The sequence below is a fragment of the Gymnogyps californianus genome, chromosome 6 (genome assembly GCF_018139145.2).
Source record: "Gymnogyps californianus isolate 813 chromosome 6, ASM1813914v2, whole genome shotgun sequence".
NCBI classification, from domain to species: domain Eukaryota; kingdom Metazoa; phylum Chordata; class Aves; order Accipitriformes; family Cathartidae; genus Gymnogyps; species Gymnogyps californianus.
In genome coordinates this window covers 10,897,675-10,915,266 of record NC_059476.1, presented here as the reverse complement: position 1 = coordinate 10,915,266, position 17,592 = coordinate 10,897,675, and the positions used below count along the sequence as shown (strand labels likewise).

The window sequence follows — 17,592 nt, the reverse complement described above, 5'->3', positions numbered from 1 at the left end:
GTGCGTAAGGACTGCAGAATCAGGCCCCTAAGGATCCTTAGGAATGAAAGGTATCCTGTAACTGTAAGGTATTATTATGATGACTGCTCTGGAGAACACAGAGGTATTGAAGTCGGCAAAATAAATTGCAGAGTTAAATGTGTAAGTAAACCAAGAAGTGACTGATGTTTTTTGCATAGTAATAATCTTCATAATCACTTCATTTGCACAGTTATTTCATTTTAAACTTTAGGCATAGTTTTGGAGCACAACTCAGTGGAGGTTTTTGCTGTAATCTATAAACTTTAATGAAAGCTAATTGGAGGACAAATTTTAATCTAATTAAAATATGACTGCATAAAGCAGAAAGGATGAATGAAGCAAAATGCTCTATGGGGCACAGTTTTCAAACAATGATTACCCTGAATACTAAGTCAAATGAAGCTTTTGTAAAATGATGATCATGAACACTGCCAGCAACAGAACAACCTTGAGAAACTGCAAATGAAAGTTTTAATGTATTTAGTTTAAAAAGTGGACATTCAACTCACAACCGCATAAGGACTTTTTAAAAAGAAAATAAAAAGCAACACAAATGGTCTCATCTAAAAACATAACAAGTAAATTAGCCAAAGGTGTACATTCCTTCTAAGTTCTCATGATCAGCAGATGCAAATGTTTGCTGTGCGCCGATGAGTTATGAGCCCTAATGAGATTTCAATGCTGAGCAAACAATAAAAATTTATGCATTGCATAGTTTTAGTGGCCTTTGGCTTCATGGTTAGTGTTACACCCTTTCAACAGCTTTGGTAATATAATATCCAGCTGGCTTTGGAGGTAAGGAAAATTTTAGGGGTGAACTGAAATTGTGAGAAATAATGTGATGGATTGCTTTGTCAGAATAATGCATTTCCACGGTATAATTGTCCGTAGTAATCTTAGCCCGGGTACGGATACATAGGTTCTAGTTATGTTTGGACACAAATTTTGAAGGATTCAGGTGGAGGATGGCTTTTCCAGCATTTGAGCCAGACCGTTTCCTGTGCTGGGTATGTGTCCAGGGGTCTCGCAAACAGCCCTTCTAACAAGAACATTCCTGTCATAGTCCGGTAAACGGGAGAATTGAAAAGCTACACTTCTCCCAACAACTGTCATGTGTCGCAAGAAAAGAAGCGGAGCATAAGCACAAAAAGAAACACACAATAGATATTGAAATATATGTATGTAATGGGGGGGGGGTGTGAATCAGGGAATTCAACTGGTGCAGTGTGAGAGTGAGCTCAAATGTGTTAAATTTAAAAGACCCATTTGTGGGTTAGGCTTTTATGAATCCAGAACCTTCACCATAATGATTGCCTGCATTACCCTACATAATATTAAAATCTTAGCATGTGATTAATAGCAGATTCCCTGCATACGTGTCACAACACACATCTGCAGCAAATCTGCCAGTATATTTCTGCGCTAGTTTTACTTTGGGGCCATAAAGTAATTCCTGTTTTGTGAATGAGAATAAACCTATTATGCACTAGGTTAGCTACACCCAGTTTCTTCTCTTCAGGGAAAAAGAGCTGCTTATTTGATACGGCATCTCGAATTTCAGTGTTCAGAAGTGAGTTTAAGCCTTGGCTAGATTTGCTTGAGCAAGCTGTTGGGATTTGCCTTTACCATTTCTTAGTTCTATGTTTTCCAAAACCTTCTGTGCAAAGAGTATTGAGAAACTTCTGGACAGCAGTAAACTAGTGGACTTAATTACAAAGTGTTTATTGCTAAATTTGTTAATGAGTCAACATGCAAACCAGATATATTTATCCCTGTTTCCTCTTAACATAGTAGTAAAAAATATCTTCAAAAACTCTTTTTCGTAAGCTGTTTGGTGATGCAGTTTTGCTGTTCACAAAAGCCCTTTTTCCCATCCACAAATAGCTACCTTTCACTTTGCCCGAATGGAACAGAGCATAGCTCAAATGAAGCTTAAAGAAAAAAAAAAAAGATTTTTCCTGGTTGTAACTCAAAGTCTATGCATATTCACACATGCATGCAAAATAAAAAGGAAGATGCAGAAGCATTCCTCCAGTCTGCCCTCTAAAAAGTCCTGTCGACCTGTTTCACTCACCGAAATCAAAACAGAATCCCACAAAAACAACTTAAATGACAACAAGAAAACATTAGGAAAGCAACATCTGTTTTGCATTCTTGGCATCGAGTCTGCCCTTGCAACACAGGGTCTGACACAGATGTACAGGGTTATGACACCACTGAGTACCGCTTGATTTAAAATGGTGTAACTGAGAGCAGAATCAGGGCACTGAGTTCTTACAACACTGTGCAAAACTGTGGCTCTTGATCTCCTTTGCAGATGTGGGACTCAAACCCCACTGAAGTTTTAGGCATCTTTCCATTGACTGATGCAGGCTGGAGAGCGAGTCATATTCCTCTACCAGCGATTTAGAATTTGTTATTGACTGTATTTTTTCATCGTGTGTGTATGTTGTTGTCTGTAAAATCGCATTGCTCTGTCACTTTCCAGTAGACTTCTGTTGCATGTAGCCGTGTTCAGAGAACCTTTCAAATTATATTACGTAATTAAGCTCTTCAGTTTTTAAAGTAAAATAGTAGCAAGGAGAGAGAAATTTAAAGGTACTCAGAAGAAAGGCAAAAATAGCTCCAACTGAATTGAAAAGAATCAATGATTAGGGAAATTTGGGAAGCCAGGGTTGCCAAGAGGGCAACTCTCTCACCAGAGGCAGCATGATTACCTGAGATGGCTCAGAGGGAGCAATTCTCTCCCTGTTTGATTGCCCATCCGTAGTTGTAACAGAGACAAAAGTAGCTCAACTCATACCTGGCATAACTTCACTGTCTCCAGTCGAGCCGTGTCAGATGCAATGACATGCTTGCAGTGTTTCCACGAACCACTAGATGTCTGTGTGTGCTCTATAAAGTTCTTGAGGGGATGATGCCCCTGGTAAACACGAGAGACAAAACTGGAACACAAGCTGTGGGGAAGCCTATTAGTTTGTGTTTATAAGTGTAACATCATTACTTTAATTAAGCCTGTGTTTAAAGCAATTTATGCTGTCTAAAACTAAATTCCAGCCTTTCTAATTTGAGGCAAATAAGGAAAAGGTGCTTTTCCTGGTCCACATCTGTTTAAGACAAACTGTTTCCTTCATGTCCGTGTGAAGGACTGAAATGTATCTTATTGTTGTGAAAGTTTTGGAGGAAGTTGCTGAGATGTAAAATAGGTTCATCTTATTTTATTCTGAAACGATGAAATACCAAAATATAAAACATCTGTTCCATAAGTGAATTGGTAAGAGCTCACAATTTCATTCTGCCCCATATAGTCCAAACCACAGTACTGCTGGAGCCATATTTTCACGTGTACGATGCATCAGCATATCTGGGTGCGCGGAGGAAGGCTGTGCATCAGATGTCAAGTTTAGTATATCTTTTTTTAAAAACCAAACCAAACCAAACCCTGGAAGAGCAGATCTGGGTACAGAAATCTGTTTCACAATTCTGTTTATCAGGCAGTCCACCAGCTAACCAGGGTAGCTGCACCTGTGACCAGCTTTTCTGCAGAGATCTCCCAAGAAAAATGCAAAAGTAATCAGCACATGTTTGCCTTTCATTTATCTCTGTCATCTGGGAATAAGATACAGATAGTATCAGGAGCAATGAAAGGTACGTTCTGATATTATTTTCAAGTTTTTTTGTCTAGACAGAGAGGAGCAACCACTTGCATCTCTGTGGAACACATACAGCCCCCCTCCTCACTCGCATCCTAGGCTGAAGGCCAGAGGGGGATAGTAGGCTGTCTATATTAAAAAAAAAAAAAGTTTAAAACCACCACCTACTCATCAGGTGACTGGAGACTGTGGTTGTAAAATGTGCTGCAGGCAGAAGTTCTGAAAAATCCCAGAAAGTGTTGAAAACATCTCTAAACAAGGTATTTTTCTCCTGCACCTTTCTTGCTAAAGGTCCCAATTGCTGCCAAGAAAACTAGTGAGAATGTTAGCTGCCAAATTAAAAATTTATGACAGTGTTTGGCAAAGGATTGTATCACTGCTTGTTTTATACATTTCCACAAGGCTCTTGAAGGGCTGTTGGACACATACGGTTCACTGATCACTGTGCTTTATCTGTTCTTTAATATATTAAAAAAGCAAGCTCCAATAAAGTATGATTTAAACAATACATATTTTTTCTTTTAATAGCCTCCTATAAGCACTTGCTATGGTGAGAATATAATTTCTAAACAACTTTCCATATATAAAAAATTGTTTTAAAAGCCCTTTAACTGACAAAGTTACTTGTTATTTGAGTCACTTTCGTAGTAAAAATACATGAATTTTTCAATTAAAAATGTATTGCTTTTGCAATTGTGCTTGTTACATGTTGGAGTCTGGGCCAATAAACTGCCTGTTAAAACATAAAGAGGTCCATTCAGTCAAAGTTGTGCCTGCCATTTATGTTTCAAAAACCGAGAAAATAATATGTTGGAATTGCACTGCTCACCAATATCAATTAGGTTTTCGGCTGTATCGTTAAATTAATGTTGGGGGAGAATATTGTTCTTGTGAGTTTAGTGGAAAAAATGTATTTTTGAATACAGAGTTAGCACACGGACGATAATAATTAAGCTGGTCGATGCTGAAGCAACACCCTTCAAAATATTTTCCCCATCTGAAGAAACAAAATTGTCTGTTTCTGTCTTTTCAAACCAGTTATCAGATTAGGCTTCCAGCTGATAATTAGTGCTGTTTAACACAGATCTTGTCATTCGGAAATCTCAAAGCCTGAACAGTTTACTTTTTCTCATTATCATGTGCTGCTGGAGGTGGGAGGTTTGGAGCATGGAACTGCTCCTCTCTGCACCATTTTGTAAGGAGGCAAAGAGCCTCCTCTTCTCTCTGGTGGCCAGGAGCCAGTGGGACACAGTCCTGGCGTGCTGTCCCCTTCGAAGGGGACAACCAGAGCAACACAACCCTGTGCTGTCCCAAAGCTGCCCCAGGGCTGCGCGGCTCTGCACCATGCTTGCGTCTTCACGGCACAGCAAATATTCAAGAGCAGCCAACAGCACTACAAATGCTATATGCCTTGTATATGCTTCTGTATTTCATGGTATTTGATATAAAGTACTCAAGACAGACCAGCATTAAGAGGATTATTTCAGACAGCATTAGGAGTTAATTTACAGAAGATTAGCGCTAAATCAGGCAGATATCATAAGCAAATTAGCATCAGTTGTAAGAGATTCAGAATTAAAATGTGTGGTGGTTTTTAGTTTCTCCTTGTATGTACTTAGTGGACTAGTAGTATCTTTATTAGTTTCCCATACTAAGGTATTACATCTCAAATAGTGAAGAACAGGTATACTTTTTTTTCTACATGCACGCTATTTATTATGATGCTGTTTATTGGCAGTGAAACTGCTTAACTCCAAATACCTTTCCTCTGCTGAATATTTTATATTTCATGCCATTTCTTCATTGAGTCATGTTTTGTTTGGCCCTAGAAATGATATCTCCATGGTGTGTTATAATATTTTTAAATAGGTAATATGCAGCTTTACTTCAGTGACATACTTAATCCTTTTTTTTTCTGTTAAAATGAGTCACATCTTAATGCCAACTCATAAAAATGAAGGAGTGTATAAAATGCTACATACTAGGGTGAAGATTACAGCTACTTAAAAATAGCTTCCTTAATATTTAAGCTTGTAAATTATAAATTTGTTTTATTTCCACAGCAGTGATGGTTAATTTGTATTAAAAAGCAGATTCTGTTCTTCAGTCAGTTTTCCAGACATGTTTTTCTGGCGGCAGACAGGCATAAGCACCTATCCAGTCCCTTCTCAGTATCACGGTTTCAAGAACGCTTGCCCAATTAGTGGAGAAGATGATGAAATGGATTGGGCCACAGTATTAAAGCCTGTGCCCTGTGTTGTCCTTGGGATTCTGAAAGTTTTGAAGTCTACGAATGAGATTCCTATCTTTGGAGAAATTTGTATTCTACTCTCCAAGAGATATTAGACTGCTTAGTCTTCACCGTGCTCCTGAACATTTGGTTTTTTAACTGGGGAGGGAAGTCTGGGCAGGGTTTTATGATTTTTTCCTTTCTTGATGGACCAAATTCCTCTTGACAAGGTTGGCCTGAGGTCATGAATGTCCCCCTGTGTTCACTGGAAGAGGAATCTTTGCTCCTTCCATGAGATCATGAAAACTTACACCCACTCTGTGCCAGGTTGGGCTTGCAGGTCCCTCCACTTGCAAGATCTGCAAGTGCTCTTGCACTTTGACTTTGTGCCCTGTAGTTTTACAGAATGCATGGAGGCTCGGTGTGGTTATTAAACCGAGGTGTCTGAGGTCATAACAAAGTAGAGGCATTTCTGCTCCCCTAATAGAAATACTGTAACATGCTGCAAAGAAAATACTTTAATAGTGGCAAGTATCTCCTGTCAACTAATTTGATAGTTCTCTATCAGGTAAACCATTTGTGAATACATCGATTCTTTTTATTTTTCACTGTTCTGTCTTCACTATTCCCAGGTTTTCTCTGAACCAGTTGGGCAAAAATTGATTTTTATTTGTTCCACTGGCCTTGTGGAAAATTAGCTTATGAACCAGTTTTTATAGGAAGACTCAAAGCACAGAACAGGTTGAAAAATAAGCCTATAGCAGTCAAAATTGTTGTCTGAAATGTCTTCAGACTGGAAGGCTGAATTTATTGCTCAAAACAAGTACTAGCATTGTGGAGGTGTGCAGTCCTGCTCATTATCACTGGAAAAGGGGGAACCAAAAAGCACAGTAAAAAATTAAATTTTAATAATGCTAGTGATATTTTCTAAATCCTTCTTGACAGAAAGATTCTCATTATTTTTATCTGTCTCAGAGTAGGCTCTTTTAATGCCATCTCACAAATGGCCTTAGCCATGATTGTTTTCCTTTCTTTTATAGCATTTGAAAAAAATGAATATATACCAAAAAAAAAATCTTTTCTATCATTCAAGAAGTGCCATGAAATGGTAACATTTTGGATAGCACGTCTTCAGGAACAATTGCTGGAGATGCCTTCAGGTTTTTACAAAAGAGGTCAACATTGTTAAGACAATTGTAGAAAACTTGCCATACAAAAAGACGCCCAGTCAAATATGGTGTGATAAGGGGAAAATACTGCAAGCAAACTATTTGTGTCCAGCATCCACCTTCATCACACCTAAAAGCTGTATATTAGTCATTAATTAAAGTGAGGCAGGGTGAAAGGTGTTACTTTCTTTCATCTGTTTAAGATATATATTTTAGTGGATTCTAATGATTATGAAAGTTGATAAAATGCAGACTTTAGACATTTTTGTTTTCTTTAAATTGCACAGAATGTAAATTTAACTATATTTATCATAAAAGCCAATGTGCGATCATGTATGTTCTTGTCATTTTATAGCTTGCATACGTTTCTTCTGCTGGACAAATAATTGCTTTAGCTTTGAATGCTGACGAGGGGGTTGGGTTTTTTTTTTCCTATTAACTGTTCGCGGACCAGGGCTTCATACAACCAATGTGCTGAAGAATGCCATTACGCTGACAGCTGGCCTCTCCACCCTCCCTCAGAGCTCTTTCTAAAGCGCTCGTAATGTTTGCTAAGGCCTATGGTTCTTAGTCATGCTCAGGTGACTAAATGTGTGATTTGTTCTTCTTGATACTTCAGTACCCTGAGAAAGGCTGGTTGGAGATTGATATAACCTTGACTCCTTCCACTTGCAGTTGCCACTGCGCACGTGATCTTCGTTTAGGCTCGCCGAAGAGATCTGGTGTTGCCTCTGCTTTGCATGAAATGAATTAATCGCCCTCCGGTTTTGCTTGGTGAGTTTCCGTGGCCCCGGAAGCCACCCGCTGTTCCTCCTAATGACAGTAATAATCTAATTGGTTCCCTCTGTGGAAGGAGTGGACATGGAGACAGGAGGAAGCTGAAGTTGCATCACAACTGTGCAGAGAAATGTTCCCTGTCAGGGTCTCTCATCAGCAGAAGGATACTTTTCATCCTTCAGAAATGCCTTCCCGTGTGTTTTAAAAATAAGCAATGAATAAAATCTGAGCTAGTAGAAGATGTACAGTACCCTTCCTTTTTCCCTCTTTATCTTAGGTCCCACCTCCATGAGGTCCTCTTTCAGGCTTTCCCCTGTTCTCGCAGTTTGCACGCTGAAATCTGCGCACACTTGTCTTCCAATCATTCCTGTAGGTATCTCTCCTTCCTAGGCCGCTCAGTCCTCCCCTCACTCCCCCCAGACTCCAGTGATCACCTGGGTACTATTTGCACCTTCTGAGACTGCCAGCTCCTTGAGACAGGACTCATGCAAGCTATGATAATCCTGATGGCTACCAAATAACACTATACTCCAATGCTGTTCACGTGGTTTTGTTACATTTGGAATGTATTGCAAGATTTCAGTTATGAATTAGATATCTCAATAAGTATTTTAACTATCAGATGTCATAAAAGTAATTTTAAATTTTAATCTTAATGGTAAGATTGCCAGAAGATGACACAGCAAGGTAAAAAACATAGTTCCTTGAGCCAAGGAAGCCCACTGCGTTTCAGGAGGCATTCATCCCAGAGAGGAATGTCTCTCCTATCTCTCACTCCTCCAGAAAAACTGTCAAAGGAGAAGTATATTTGATTCTGGTCAGAATTTCATGTGCAAATATGGGATCCATTAAAGGGAGTTGATGAATCAAGGTGTTTACTGGCTAATTATTGATGAACATCTTCTGCTTTACTGCTGAGTTTCGTCTCTGCAATATTTCTGATTAATGGGAGATTACAGACACTTTACGATATGATAATGCCTTTCCTGTGTGGTTTTGCCTTCGGAGCTAGCAAGCTTTCTTGCTTGGGCCTCATGTTCAAGCTTTTAGGGATATTCATCCCTACTTAATCTGTAGGCACCTAACCTAGCCAGCTAACTTAACTGACTAGTTCTCCTGGGATGCATATATGGCCAGGAAAAAGAGAAGGCAGTTCAGAACAGGACTCTAACTATACACAGGGAGCTGAGAGAGATTAGCTAGATATAATTTAGAAGTTTAAAGTTGGATAGTGTGACTGCCTCCCTGCACCTGTTATTACATGACTCATTCTTTCATTCAGAGCCCAGGTGGAAACACATTGATGTGGTTTGAGTGTAATATTATAACTAGAGATTGGTATCCATGTTATTACAAGTAGACAGTCCCAGTCCTTAAGACTGAACTTGAAAGCTAGAGGATGTAGCGCTGCACAACTCCTCAGCCCTGTCAACAATATCTTAGGCACCTTGTATGGCCTGTCTATTTCAAAAAACCCTGCTAATCAGCTAGAAAAGTGCCATCATTTTTTATACTCATTTCCTCCATTTTTGAGGCTTTAATTTCATTATCTGCTCAGTTTTCAGCAATTTTTAATGGGTTTTCCCAAGGTCTTACACATAAGAAACTGGAGGCCCTGTCCCTAGGGGAAGAAGAGGCTCCTTTGGGAAGGAATTCAGAGAACATGAAATAGGCTCCTGCTGGGAATGGCCTGTCTCCCGACTGGAGGTGAAGCCCAGGCAGCATGGCCTTTTTGGCATGAAGTAAGCCATAGGGGGGTCCCATCCCCTCTCCACCACCCCCCAAAGCCTTTTCTCCTTTAAATATACAATGTCAATTACAATGTAATCGGTTCTTCTGGCTTGAGAACACAAAGAACTTGGACTTATTTTCAGAGTTTGGGGTGGGGGAGAGGAAAAAAATCTTGAGTATTTTCCAAATTCTTCACTTTTTCCAAGGTCAGCTAGAAGAGGGCCAAGGAGTTGTATGCAACTTCTGCAGATATTTTTTCACTAGTATTTCTGTTTGCTAATTTCAGTTGTTAATGATGAAAAATGTCTCAAGTCAGATACTTCCAACCAGCTGTAATTTTGCTAGGCAGGGCTTTCTTACTCTTTTATTTCAGTAGGTTGCCCTGTCTTTATGTTTTGCCACAGCCTGTGTAGTTCTTTTGAGTTGCTTTTATTTAAGAAAAGCATTCTTAAACCTAAAGATGGGAAAGATGAATAGTTACTTGAACAGCCCCCAGATACCCTGAACTTAGAGTTTTATCGTCATGTATCTAAGGCTTTGCTTTACCAATCATAACATTTTATTCCCCTGTGTGGGGTCTAGTGCTTCCATTTGAAAGCTCCTGATATATCGTAACAAGGATGTCATTATATATAGTAATAATGGTGTCTGTCCAGAAGGTATCTGAGTATAGCTATATTACTTTAAATTCACATTTAGTTTTGCCTGGTATGTATTTGCCTATGTGACTAGACCTACACTTTGTGTTTGTTTGAATCTGCTGATTTGCACATGAATATTGGGCACTTAAAAATCACTTACCACTGATTTGCATGCACCTATTTTCTTGCATGTTAGCAAAAACTGCCGATCACAAATAAAAGGACACCCAAAAATGCAATAAGCAAGTATTCAAAGTGACCATTTAAAATGTAGTCTTGTATAGAGAGAACAAGCCTTTCTGCCCAGTAGACTGATAGGAATCACTTCTAGTTAAATCTTAGATACATGTATTACAGTGAAACACTGTTGGACAGTGCTCTGTCATCAATCAGTCTGTGTTCTTGAGAACACTATTTTTCGAGATGCTTTCTTTAAGAATAAAGCCCTGTGTTGTAATGAATGTGTGCCAACTGATCCTCCAAGCCATTTGTATTTTTTTTATTTGTATCAGTGTCAGAGTTGAGCTTCTGTAAGAAATTTTTGCAGTAGTTTATTTGTAGTCTTCATTATTTCAAGTTAAGGACACAAAACTCTTCATGCACCCAGAGTCTGCACTGGTTCGTTTATATCCCGTATTTTGTTAACATGTTACCATGATTGCTAATTTTCATGACAATTGTTATTGTACCATCAGTGCTTAATGGCACGGCATCATTATTCAACGCTGGTCAATCAGGCACTAAGACATGTGCAAGACATCAAGCTGAACCCATATAGATGTCGTGCACTCCCCTGCTAATGAATGCAGTTTTGTAAAAAGGTTTAAACACGGTTGGCATCCTTAATGTAAGGTTTGCAAAAGCTTATTTGGGAACTGCTTTGTGTTTATACGGAGCAGATCTAAACATGTCACAAACAGAGTTAGACCCATTGTGTGCACGTGTGTGTGAAGCTACGGAGAGGAGCGAATCATTTTGGATTTTGGAATGTGGAAAGGCAGCACAATTTGTGCCATGGCAGGAGTGGGGGGATCTGATTTGCCAGGCACATCAGTGTTTGGTAATGGATGTGGGACTTGTTCTCCAAAGCAGTGGTCGCCGTGTGCATCAAAGAGGTGATCCCCGAAAGTGGACGGTGTCATACGTCAGCTCACGAATTTGGCACTGGCTGGAGGGAGCCTCCCACACGCCAGCAGTCGGAGGTTAGACACTGTGACCAGAAGCCAGGATAGAGGGTCAGGCATTTAGAAAGGAGGAGCAGAAGGAAACTCAGCAGGAGTGGGATGCGCTTTCTGCGTTGTTAGTCCAGCGTGCTCTTCCAGTGCGTCGGTTAACGTTACCCTCACATCTGCTTTAGTTACTGTTTCTATGTGGTTTTGCACCCAAATGTTTTGGGCTGCTGTCCATGATAAACTAGATGGAACTTGGTTTAAAAGCACAGATTTTTCGTCTCTTCTAACTCAAAGTAGAATGAGCCCTTGTGCTCCTAGAGTTTCAAGTATGAAAGGAACAGTAGACATTGGCTGTTAACGAGCTCCAGCGTGCCGGGCTCCAGCAGAACTTGGTGTGAATTCAGTGCCTAAGCTGCATCGACTAAATGGTTAATTCATCTCATATCAACAGCACTATGATTCATAATGTAAACTTGAGGAATCCTTGATGTTTCAGTCACACATTCCTCTTAATTTGGCCATGCATTCTTTTAAAGCTACAGTGTGCTAACTTAATAAAATGCAGCATGCAAATGCACAAGTTTTTGCCTTCAGGCATTTTAGCCATGGATGTTTCAATGGGTGTCTTCTTTCAAGTATATATTCTTTCTTAAATTATTTACCCTGTAAACATGCTTTGCATTTTCAAAGAAGAATCTGGGCTTCTTCATTCACCAGATTTCGTTGAATTTAAGGTGTAATAGCGATAAAAGACTATCATCTGCTTCTTGCAAGCATGTTAGCCTTTGGGATTTTTTTGTAGCGAATGTTAGGCTCCATTTTCTTCTTCTTTGGTATTATTGCTCCCTCCCCCACTTAAATTCCTGGATGCTTTGCCTAGAGCAATACCCACTGGCAGTGTCTGGCTGTGACAGTACTATAGGCTTCCCTACAGATGGGTCCTGCCAATGCCAGCCATTGTTCTGCCACTGTGAGCTGGCTTGACTGTCTTGGATCACTCAAAACCCCCTTTCCTCTTGATTTTTTCTTTACTCTGAAGGGTTGCCCTTGCCTGTTGACTTTGAGATCTGAAATGTGCTGACACCCAGAACTTGTGTTCTCTGTCTGAGCAGCAGCTCCCAGACTCAGACTTCAACGCGCACCGCTTGCTAAGCCCTCTTCAAGACTGTCCTGCTGCTACCCAACAGCTCTGTCATTCTCCTCCTAGCCCCATCCTTCTGGCAGTTTGCAGTTAGTTTAATTTTACTTGCTCACTTGAAAGTAAAACAGTAAAACTCGATGTTATTCTTTTTTTAAAGATATAAAATTAATCTTTAACTGTGGGCTTGAATATTAAAAGTGTATAATGCTTCAGTGTAGGAGTCTGTTGATAACATCCATCCTATTTCATGATTAATTTGTTCCTTTTAATATGATATTCTTTTGCTGCACTGTGCAGACTAATTCAGATTCCTAGAAATTGAACTTTGATATGTGTTTCCTAGATTCACACTGTAAGTGAACCTTCAGTTAGCAGATACAGGTGGCAGCATGCCTCGCTCAGTGTTCTCTTGACAAGGATTTTAGAGACGTGGACACTGATTAAATAATCTTGCAATCGGGTGTGTACTACCAGAGTATTAAAAATAAAGCATTTGGAGGATTTGATGCTTTTTTAATTTTTCTTTAATTTTAAGTCTCAGACGACTAAATGCTTTTTCAGTGGGCCAGAGATAGGAAGAGTTGATTTAAACACTCAGTATGTTATGTATGCCTTTGCCTAACTATGTGTTAGATTAAGCGAGTTTCACTCACAGTTAATCCTTTGTAAATTAGCATTATGGATGCCTTGGGGCCCACATCCCACAAATAAAATGGTTGTCAAGCCAGCTGCACTGTGTATTACTTAAGGCTGAATGTTTTAAGAGTTTTCATGCTTTTAATCTATTTCACTGCTGAGTTTCAATTTTGCTGAGTGTCTTTTCAGGAGTGATGAGGGTGAGTGAGTAAATATATATTCTGGTTTTCATGCATTTGCCTGGGCAAATCGTTTGTTATCAGGTGTTTGGCAGAGAATGTCACACCTCGCCACAAAAGAGAAGCTTGTAAGTTCAGGTGTTAAACTGAAGTGCAAACCAACAAGAACCAAAAGCCCTTAATTAGCTTTATTTTGTTAGCCTGCTACACTTTTTTTTGGGGGGGGGGGGGGGAAGAGTGGGAAACATCCCTCCCTCCTCCTCATCCTTTTGGCAGAGTAAATATTGCCTGTTAAGTTTGAATTAGCTGTCATCGCGAAAGAATTAATGCTGTGGTTGAGCCTTTCTAGTGAGGAAGGGAAAAATAAACGAGACAGATCTTCGTTCAGCTTTAAGTGATAAATGAGGACAAAGCAGCCCATTCATCTCCTGCTAGGAAAGTGGACACAAACACTAAAGCAGTTTTGCGGAAGACGTGTCAGCAAATGTGATCATTTTGTAACCTGTCAGGAGGATAGAGAGCTAGTCCTTTTAGAGTGTCACAGGGGAGGGTGTCTGTCTGATGTGACAGTTTTCATCCATCCATTTACTGCTTTTTCTTTAGGTGGGGGGTAAGCAAGGAGAGAGCTGGAGTTGGTTAAAACTGCATTTTTCTTTACACTTTCCAATATAATTTATATGTATATCCATCCGCATCCAAATGAAAAACATTTACCAAGGAAAACTCCCCTCTGCTCTCTAGAGTTTCTTCTCTCTTTCACTGCGTGAAATATGCTCATTTTAACACATTACATTCCCTGTCTTCAAGTTGGAGCCTTGTACTTGGTTTGATGTTTCACAAAACAGTTTTACCTCTTCTTACCATTGTTTGGTTGGTGAAGGCTTTGTTTTGGTTTGGTTTGGTTTGGTTTGGTTGGCAGAAGCATGAGAAAAAATAAAAATAAATATAACTTAGGGTGCTTTTGTTGCATTTGGTTTTGGGGTTTTTTTTGCTATACCTCTCCAATTCTGATGGTATGCTTCATGTACAAATATGTTTTGCAAAAGTTGCTGTTTCATGAAGAGCCTATGAAAATGTGAGAATGGAATAACAAACGCTGAATTTTTACAAGCCAGAATCCTCCCGTAAAGTGCCTCAAATTCTATTGTTTGTTGATTTATTCATTTTAATTGACCTATTAATTTCAGGCAAAATCTGAAGAGATGTGGTGTCTGATTTTAGAAGCAGGGATTTCTCCGAACAAATGATTGAACAATATTAGGAATTTCTACTTCTGGCATCTTTTTAGTATTACTAATTTCCATTTTTTTTATACTACATAGGAAATGTAACATTTGCCTATTACCATAAGTAAAGGTATGCTACAGAGACAGGAGATGCTTTACAACATAAGCTTCACAGTTTGACACTTGCTTCTTTATATCATCCTTTTCTTCAAAACTATCTTTTATACTTTTCCCTTGGTATTTTAGTACAAGTAAGTGTCTCATTGACATGTGTTTCCTTGAAATCTTGTACCTTAATAGTAAAATCCCTTGAAAATTAATAAATTGTTTCTGTTCAGATTAAAAAAGCTGTGAAGATTTCAGCATGGCTTTAAAAAATATAATGGTATTTACTATTACAGACCACCCTGCTTGGATTGCATTGACTGAGGACTAATTATTTCATTTGTTCTTAGGAGGTTAATAAATTGTAACATGATGTATTTCAGTTATTCTAATATGTATATAAGTGTATGCATAATTAAGAAAAGTCTAATTCTTTCCTGAATGCAAAAGTTGGATTAATAGCTACACAAAGAAATGTTTGGAAGCACTGGAAACTGAAAGAAGTAAAAAACAATCAAGATACGCAGAATGGTATAGGAAATCCTAAATTTGCGGGCATATGTCTTTTCTCCAAGATATTTATCTGTGTGCTTCTTTTTATGATTTTTATATATATTCTGCTATTTTGTTTTATTTTTTTTTTTATTCACTGGGTTTTTTTGTCTCTTCTGCTTTTTTTCAGGATCATCCAAAACCGGATTTTGATCGTTGTTCTGGCAGTCATCATCATCTTCACCACCGTGATGGCTATTTATTTTTCTGTCAGGGGACGCTGATATCTTTGTTCTTCACTAAACAGCAACAAACTGCTTGTTCTGAGTAATTAAGACAAAGTGGTCACATGAATCATTCTCTTGCACTGACAGATTCTCCCTCTCTTTTCCACTCTTCAACTCAGGTGCAAGTGGTGTAAAATATTTTGTATTATTGATGGCATAGTTGATGGCATGTGGGGTTGATTATTTTTTCTTACATTTTTTGTCTTTATCTGAGTGTTTTCAGAATCTTAGCATTTGTTGGGGTGAGGGCTTGTTCCAGTATAAAAAGACTTAACATGTGTCGAATTCTACCCCAGACAATTAGCCTGTAAGCTGCCAGAGTTTAGCAAGGGAAGAGGGGTCTTTGCACTTTTCTTGTGCTATGCAGGGTGTATGAATATCAAGCAGTATCTGACCTTCTGTGATATAGAATATAAGTAAAGCAGAGACCAAACGATGTAGAAAGTGAACCTGTCTCCTGTGACTAACTCCCGATCATGAATTATCGTAATAGACGTAACCTGGTTAAGAACAGTAGTTAGCTTTAAAAAGAGAGCAACCTTAGGATGATGTTTAATATCTGATGCAAATCCAACACTCTATTTAACAGTTTTTTAAAAATTAGGCTTTCTTTTCTGCTTATTCAAAACAATTCCACTTTCATCAAGATCATGAGAATACATCACTTACCCAAAATGTAGTTGTGACCACAGCCCATCTGTTGAATCTGTTTTAAATCTTTGAATGCTGATATATGTACTGATAAGCATACACACTAGGCCCTTATTGAAGATGTATAAAGATACTTATCTATTCATTGCTGATTTAAAAGAGACCCTAAGTAATAGTTCAGTGACAAATATGTGATTACAGTGCATTAAACAAAAATCTAGATTTTTAATATTGGCCTGACGATGTTGAGACTGCATGTTGGAAATATTTTTAGTGTATTAGATTCTGATGTGATATTCCCCTTTTCTAAACAGAAACTGTAAAAATGTTAATTTATACATGCTTTTAGCTGATATAATGTATCATAGTTTCATCTACCTGTGTGTAAATGAGCTGTGTTTCTCTTTTCCTATTGGCTGTGCTTCTTCTATAGACAGGTCTAGGTCATTTGGCTTATAATTAAGCTTACAACTCCAGCAAAGGTCTATTTCTGCTGATGTGGTAAAGTAATTTTCACGATAACTTTTAAATTCATTGTATGCAATTCCTTACAAATATTACAAATTGAGAGGGATTTTAAGCCCTTGAACTTAAGCTGTAAAATCTTTTCAGAAAGATGGCCAAAGAAACAAAAAGCTGGTGGCTTTAGAAGTCCCCCCAAATTAGGTAGGGACTGAGCGCCGAATTCTCATGTGTGCCTTAGTACTTTGGGCATCCCTGTGGTCTCTGCCAACTTGCTGAGCTGTCCCTGGGAGCTGATTTTGGGATAAACATCTGGGAGTTGATTTTGGCTGTAAATATGTCCCCTGTTTTCTCTACATGGAAACAAATAACTCAGCTAAAAGGATGTTGGTACTGATGCTACAGCTAAGACATTGAAAGGTGGTGATAAATGCAGAATAAAAGGATCCACAGGAAAAATGATACTCATTGAAACAAATGGAAGCGTGTATGGTCAACTGTGGTTTCTGAGTTACATGCAGCTCACAAGTAAGTTCAGAAGTGGTTTCTGTGCCAGGTTTCTCTACCAGCTCATCTCAGCGGCTGTAGGGTTGTGCTGGTACAAAAGTTCCTGGGTAGTCCAGACGCACGTTTTCAGGAGGTGCTGCTCTGTGCAGTGCAGCTCAGTCATGTTCAGCTCCTCACCTCAATGGCCCTGCATTGCCACGGGGCCATGGGACCCCCCCTCGCCGCCTCCTGGGGCACCCTCTCCTTTCATCCTTGCGAGGTGTGTGGCATTTATCACGTGGCTCTCGTACACAGAAAGATTTGGGTGTTCAGCTTACAATGTGGAGGCTGTCTGGCCTTCAGTCACAACGTGCGCTCAAATTAAGCGCTTTGGGTTGTGTAAGCAGGGCTCTGGCCGTTAGCTTCGAGTCATGGCACTGAGCTGAGTTCAAGCAAATTAGGACGAAGCCTGGCAGCATTAGAAGGTATTTATCCTCTCCTAAGCAAATTAGGAGATGCCTATTTTGTAAAGC

The 17,592-nt window shown here is 39.2% G+C and overlaps 1 protein-coding gene across 3 annotated transcripts in view; it reads left to right on the top strand.

The window, feature by feature from the left end:
- The window catches only part of VTI1A (vesicle transport through interaction with t-SNAREs 1A), a 275,400-nt gene extending 258,354 nt beyond the window's left edge, over positions 1–17,046 (top strand). For 2 of the 3 annotated variants that reach the window (XM_050898887.1, XM_050898886.1), the window contains one exon: positions 15,364–17,046. In XM_050898887.1, coding sequence (XP_050754844.1) covers positions 15,364–15,457 — 94 coding nt within the window. In that variant the 3' untranslated portion in view covers positions 15,458–17,046. The remainder of the gene's footprint in view (positions 1–15,363) is intronic. The other variant, XM_050898888.1, reaches the window with a different exon arrangement.
- The last annotated feature ends 546 nt before the right edge of the window (positions 17,047–17,592 follow it).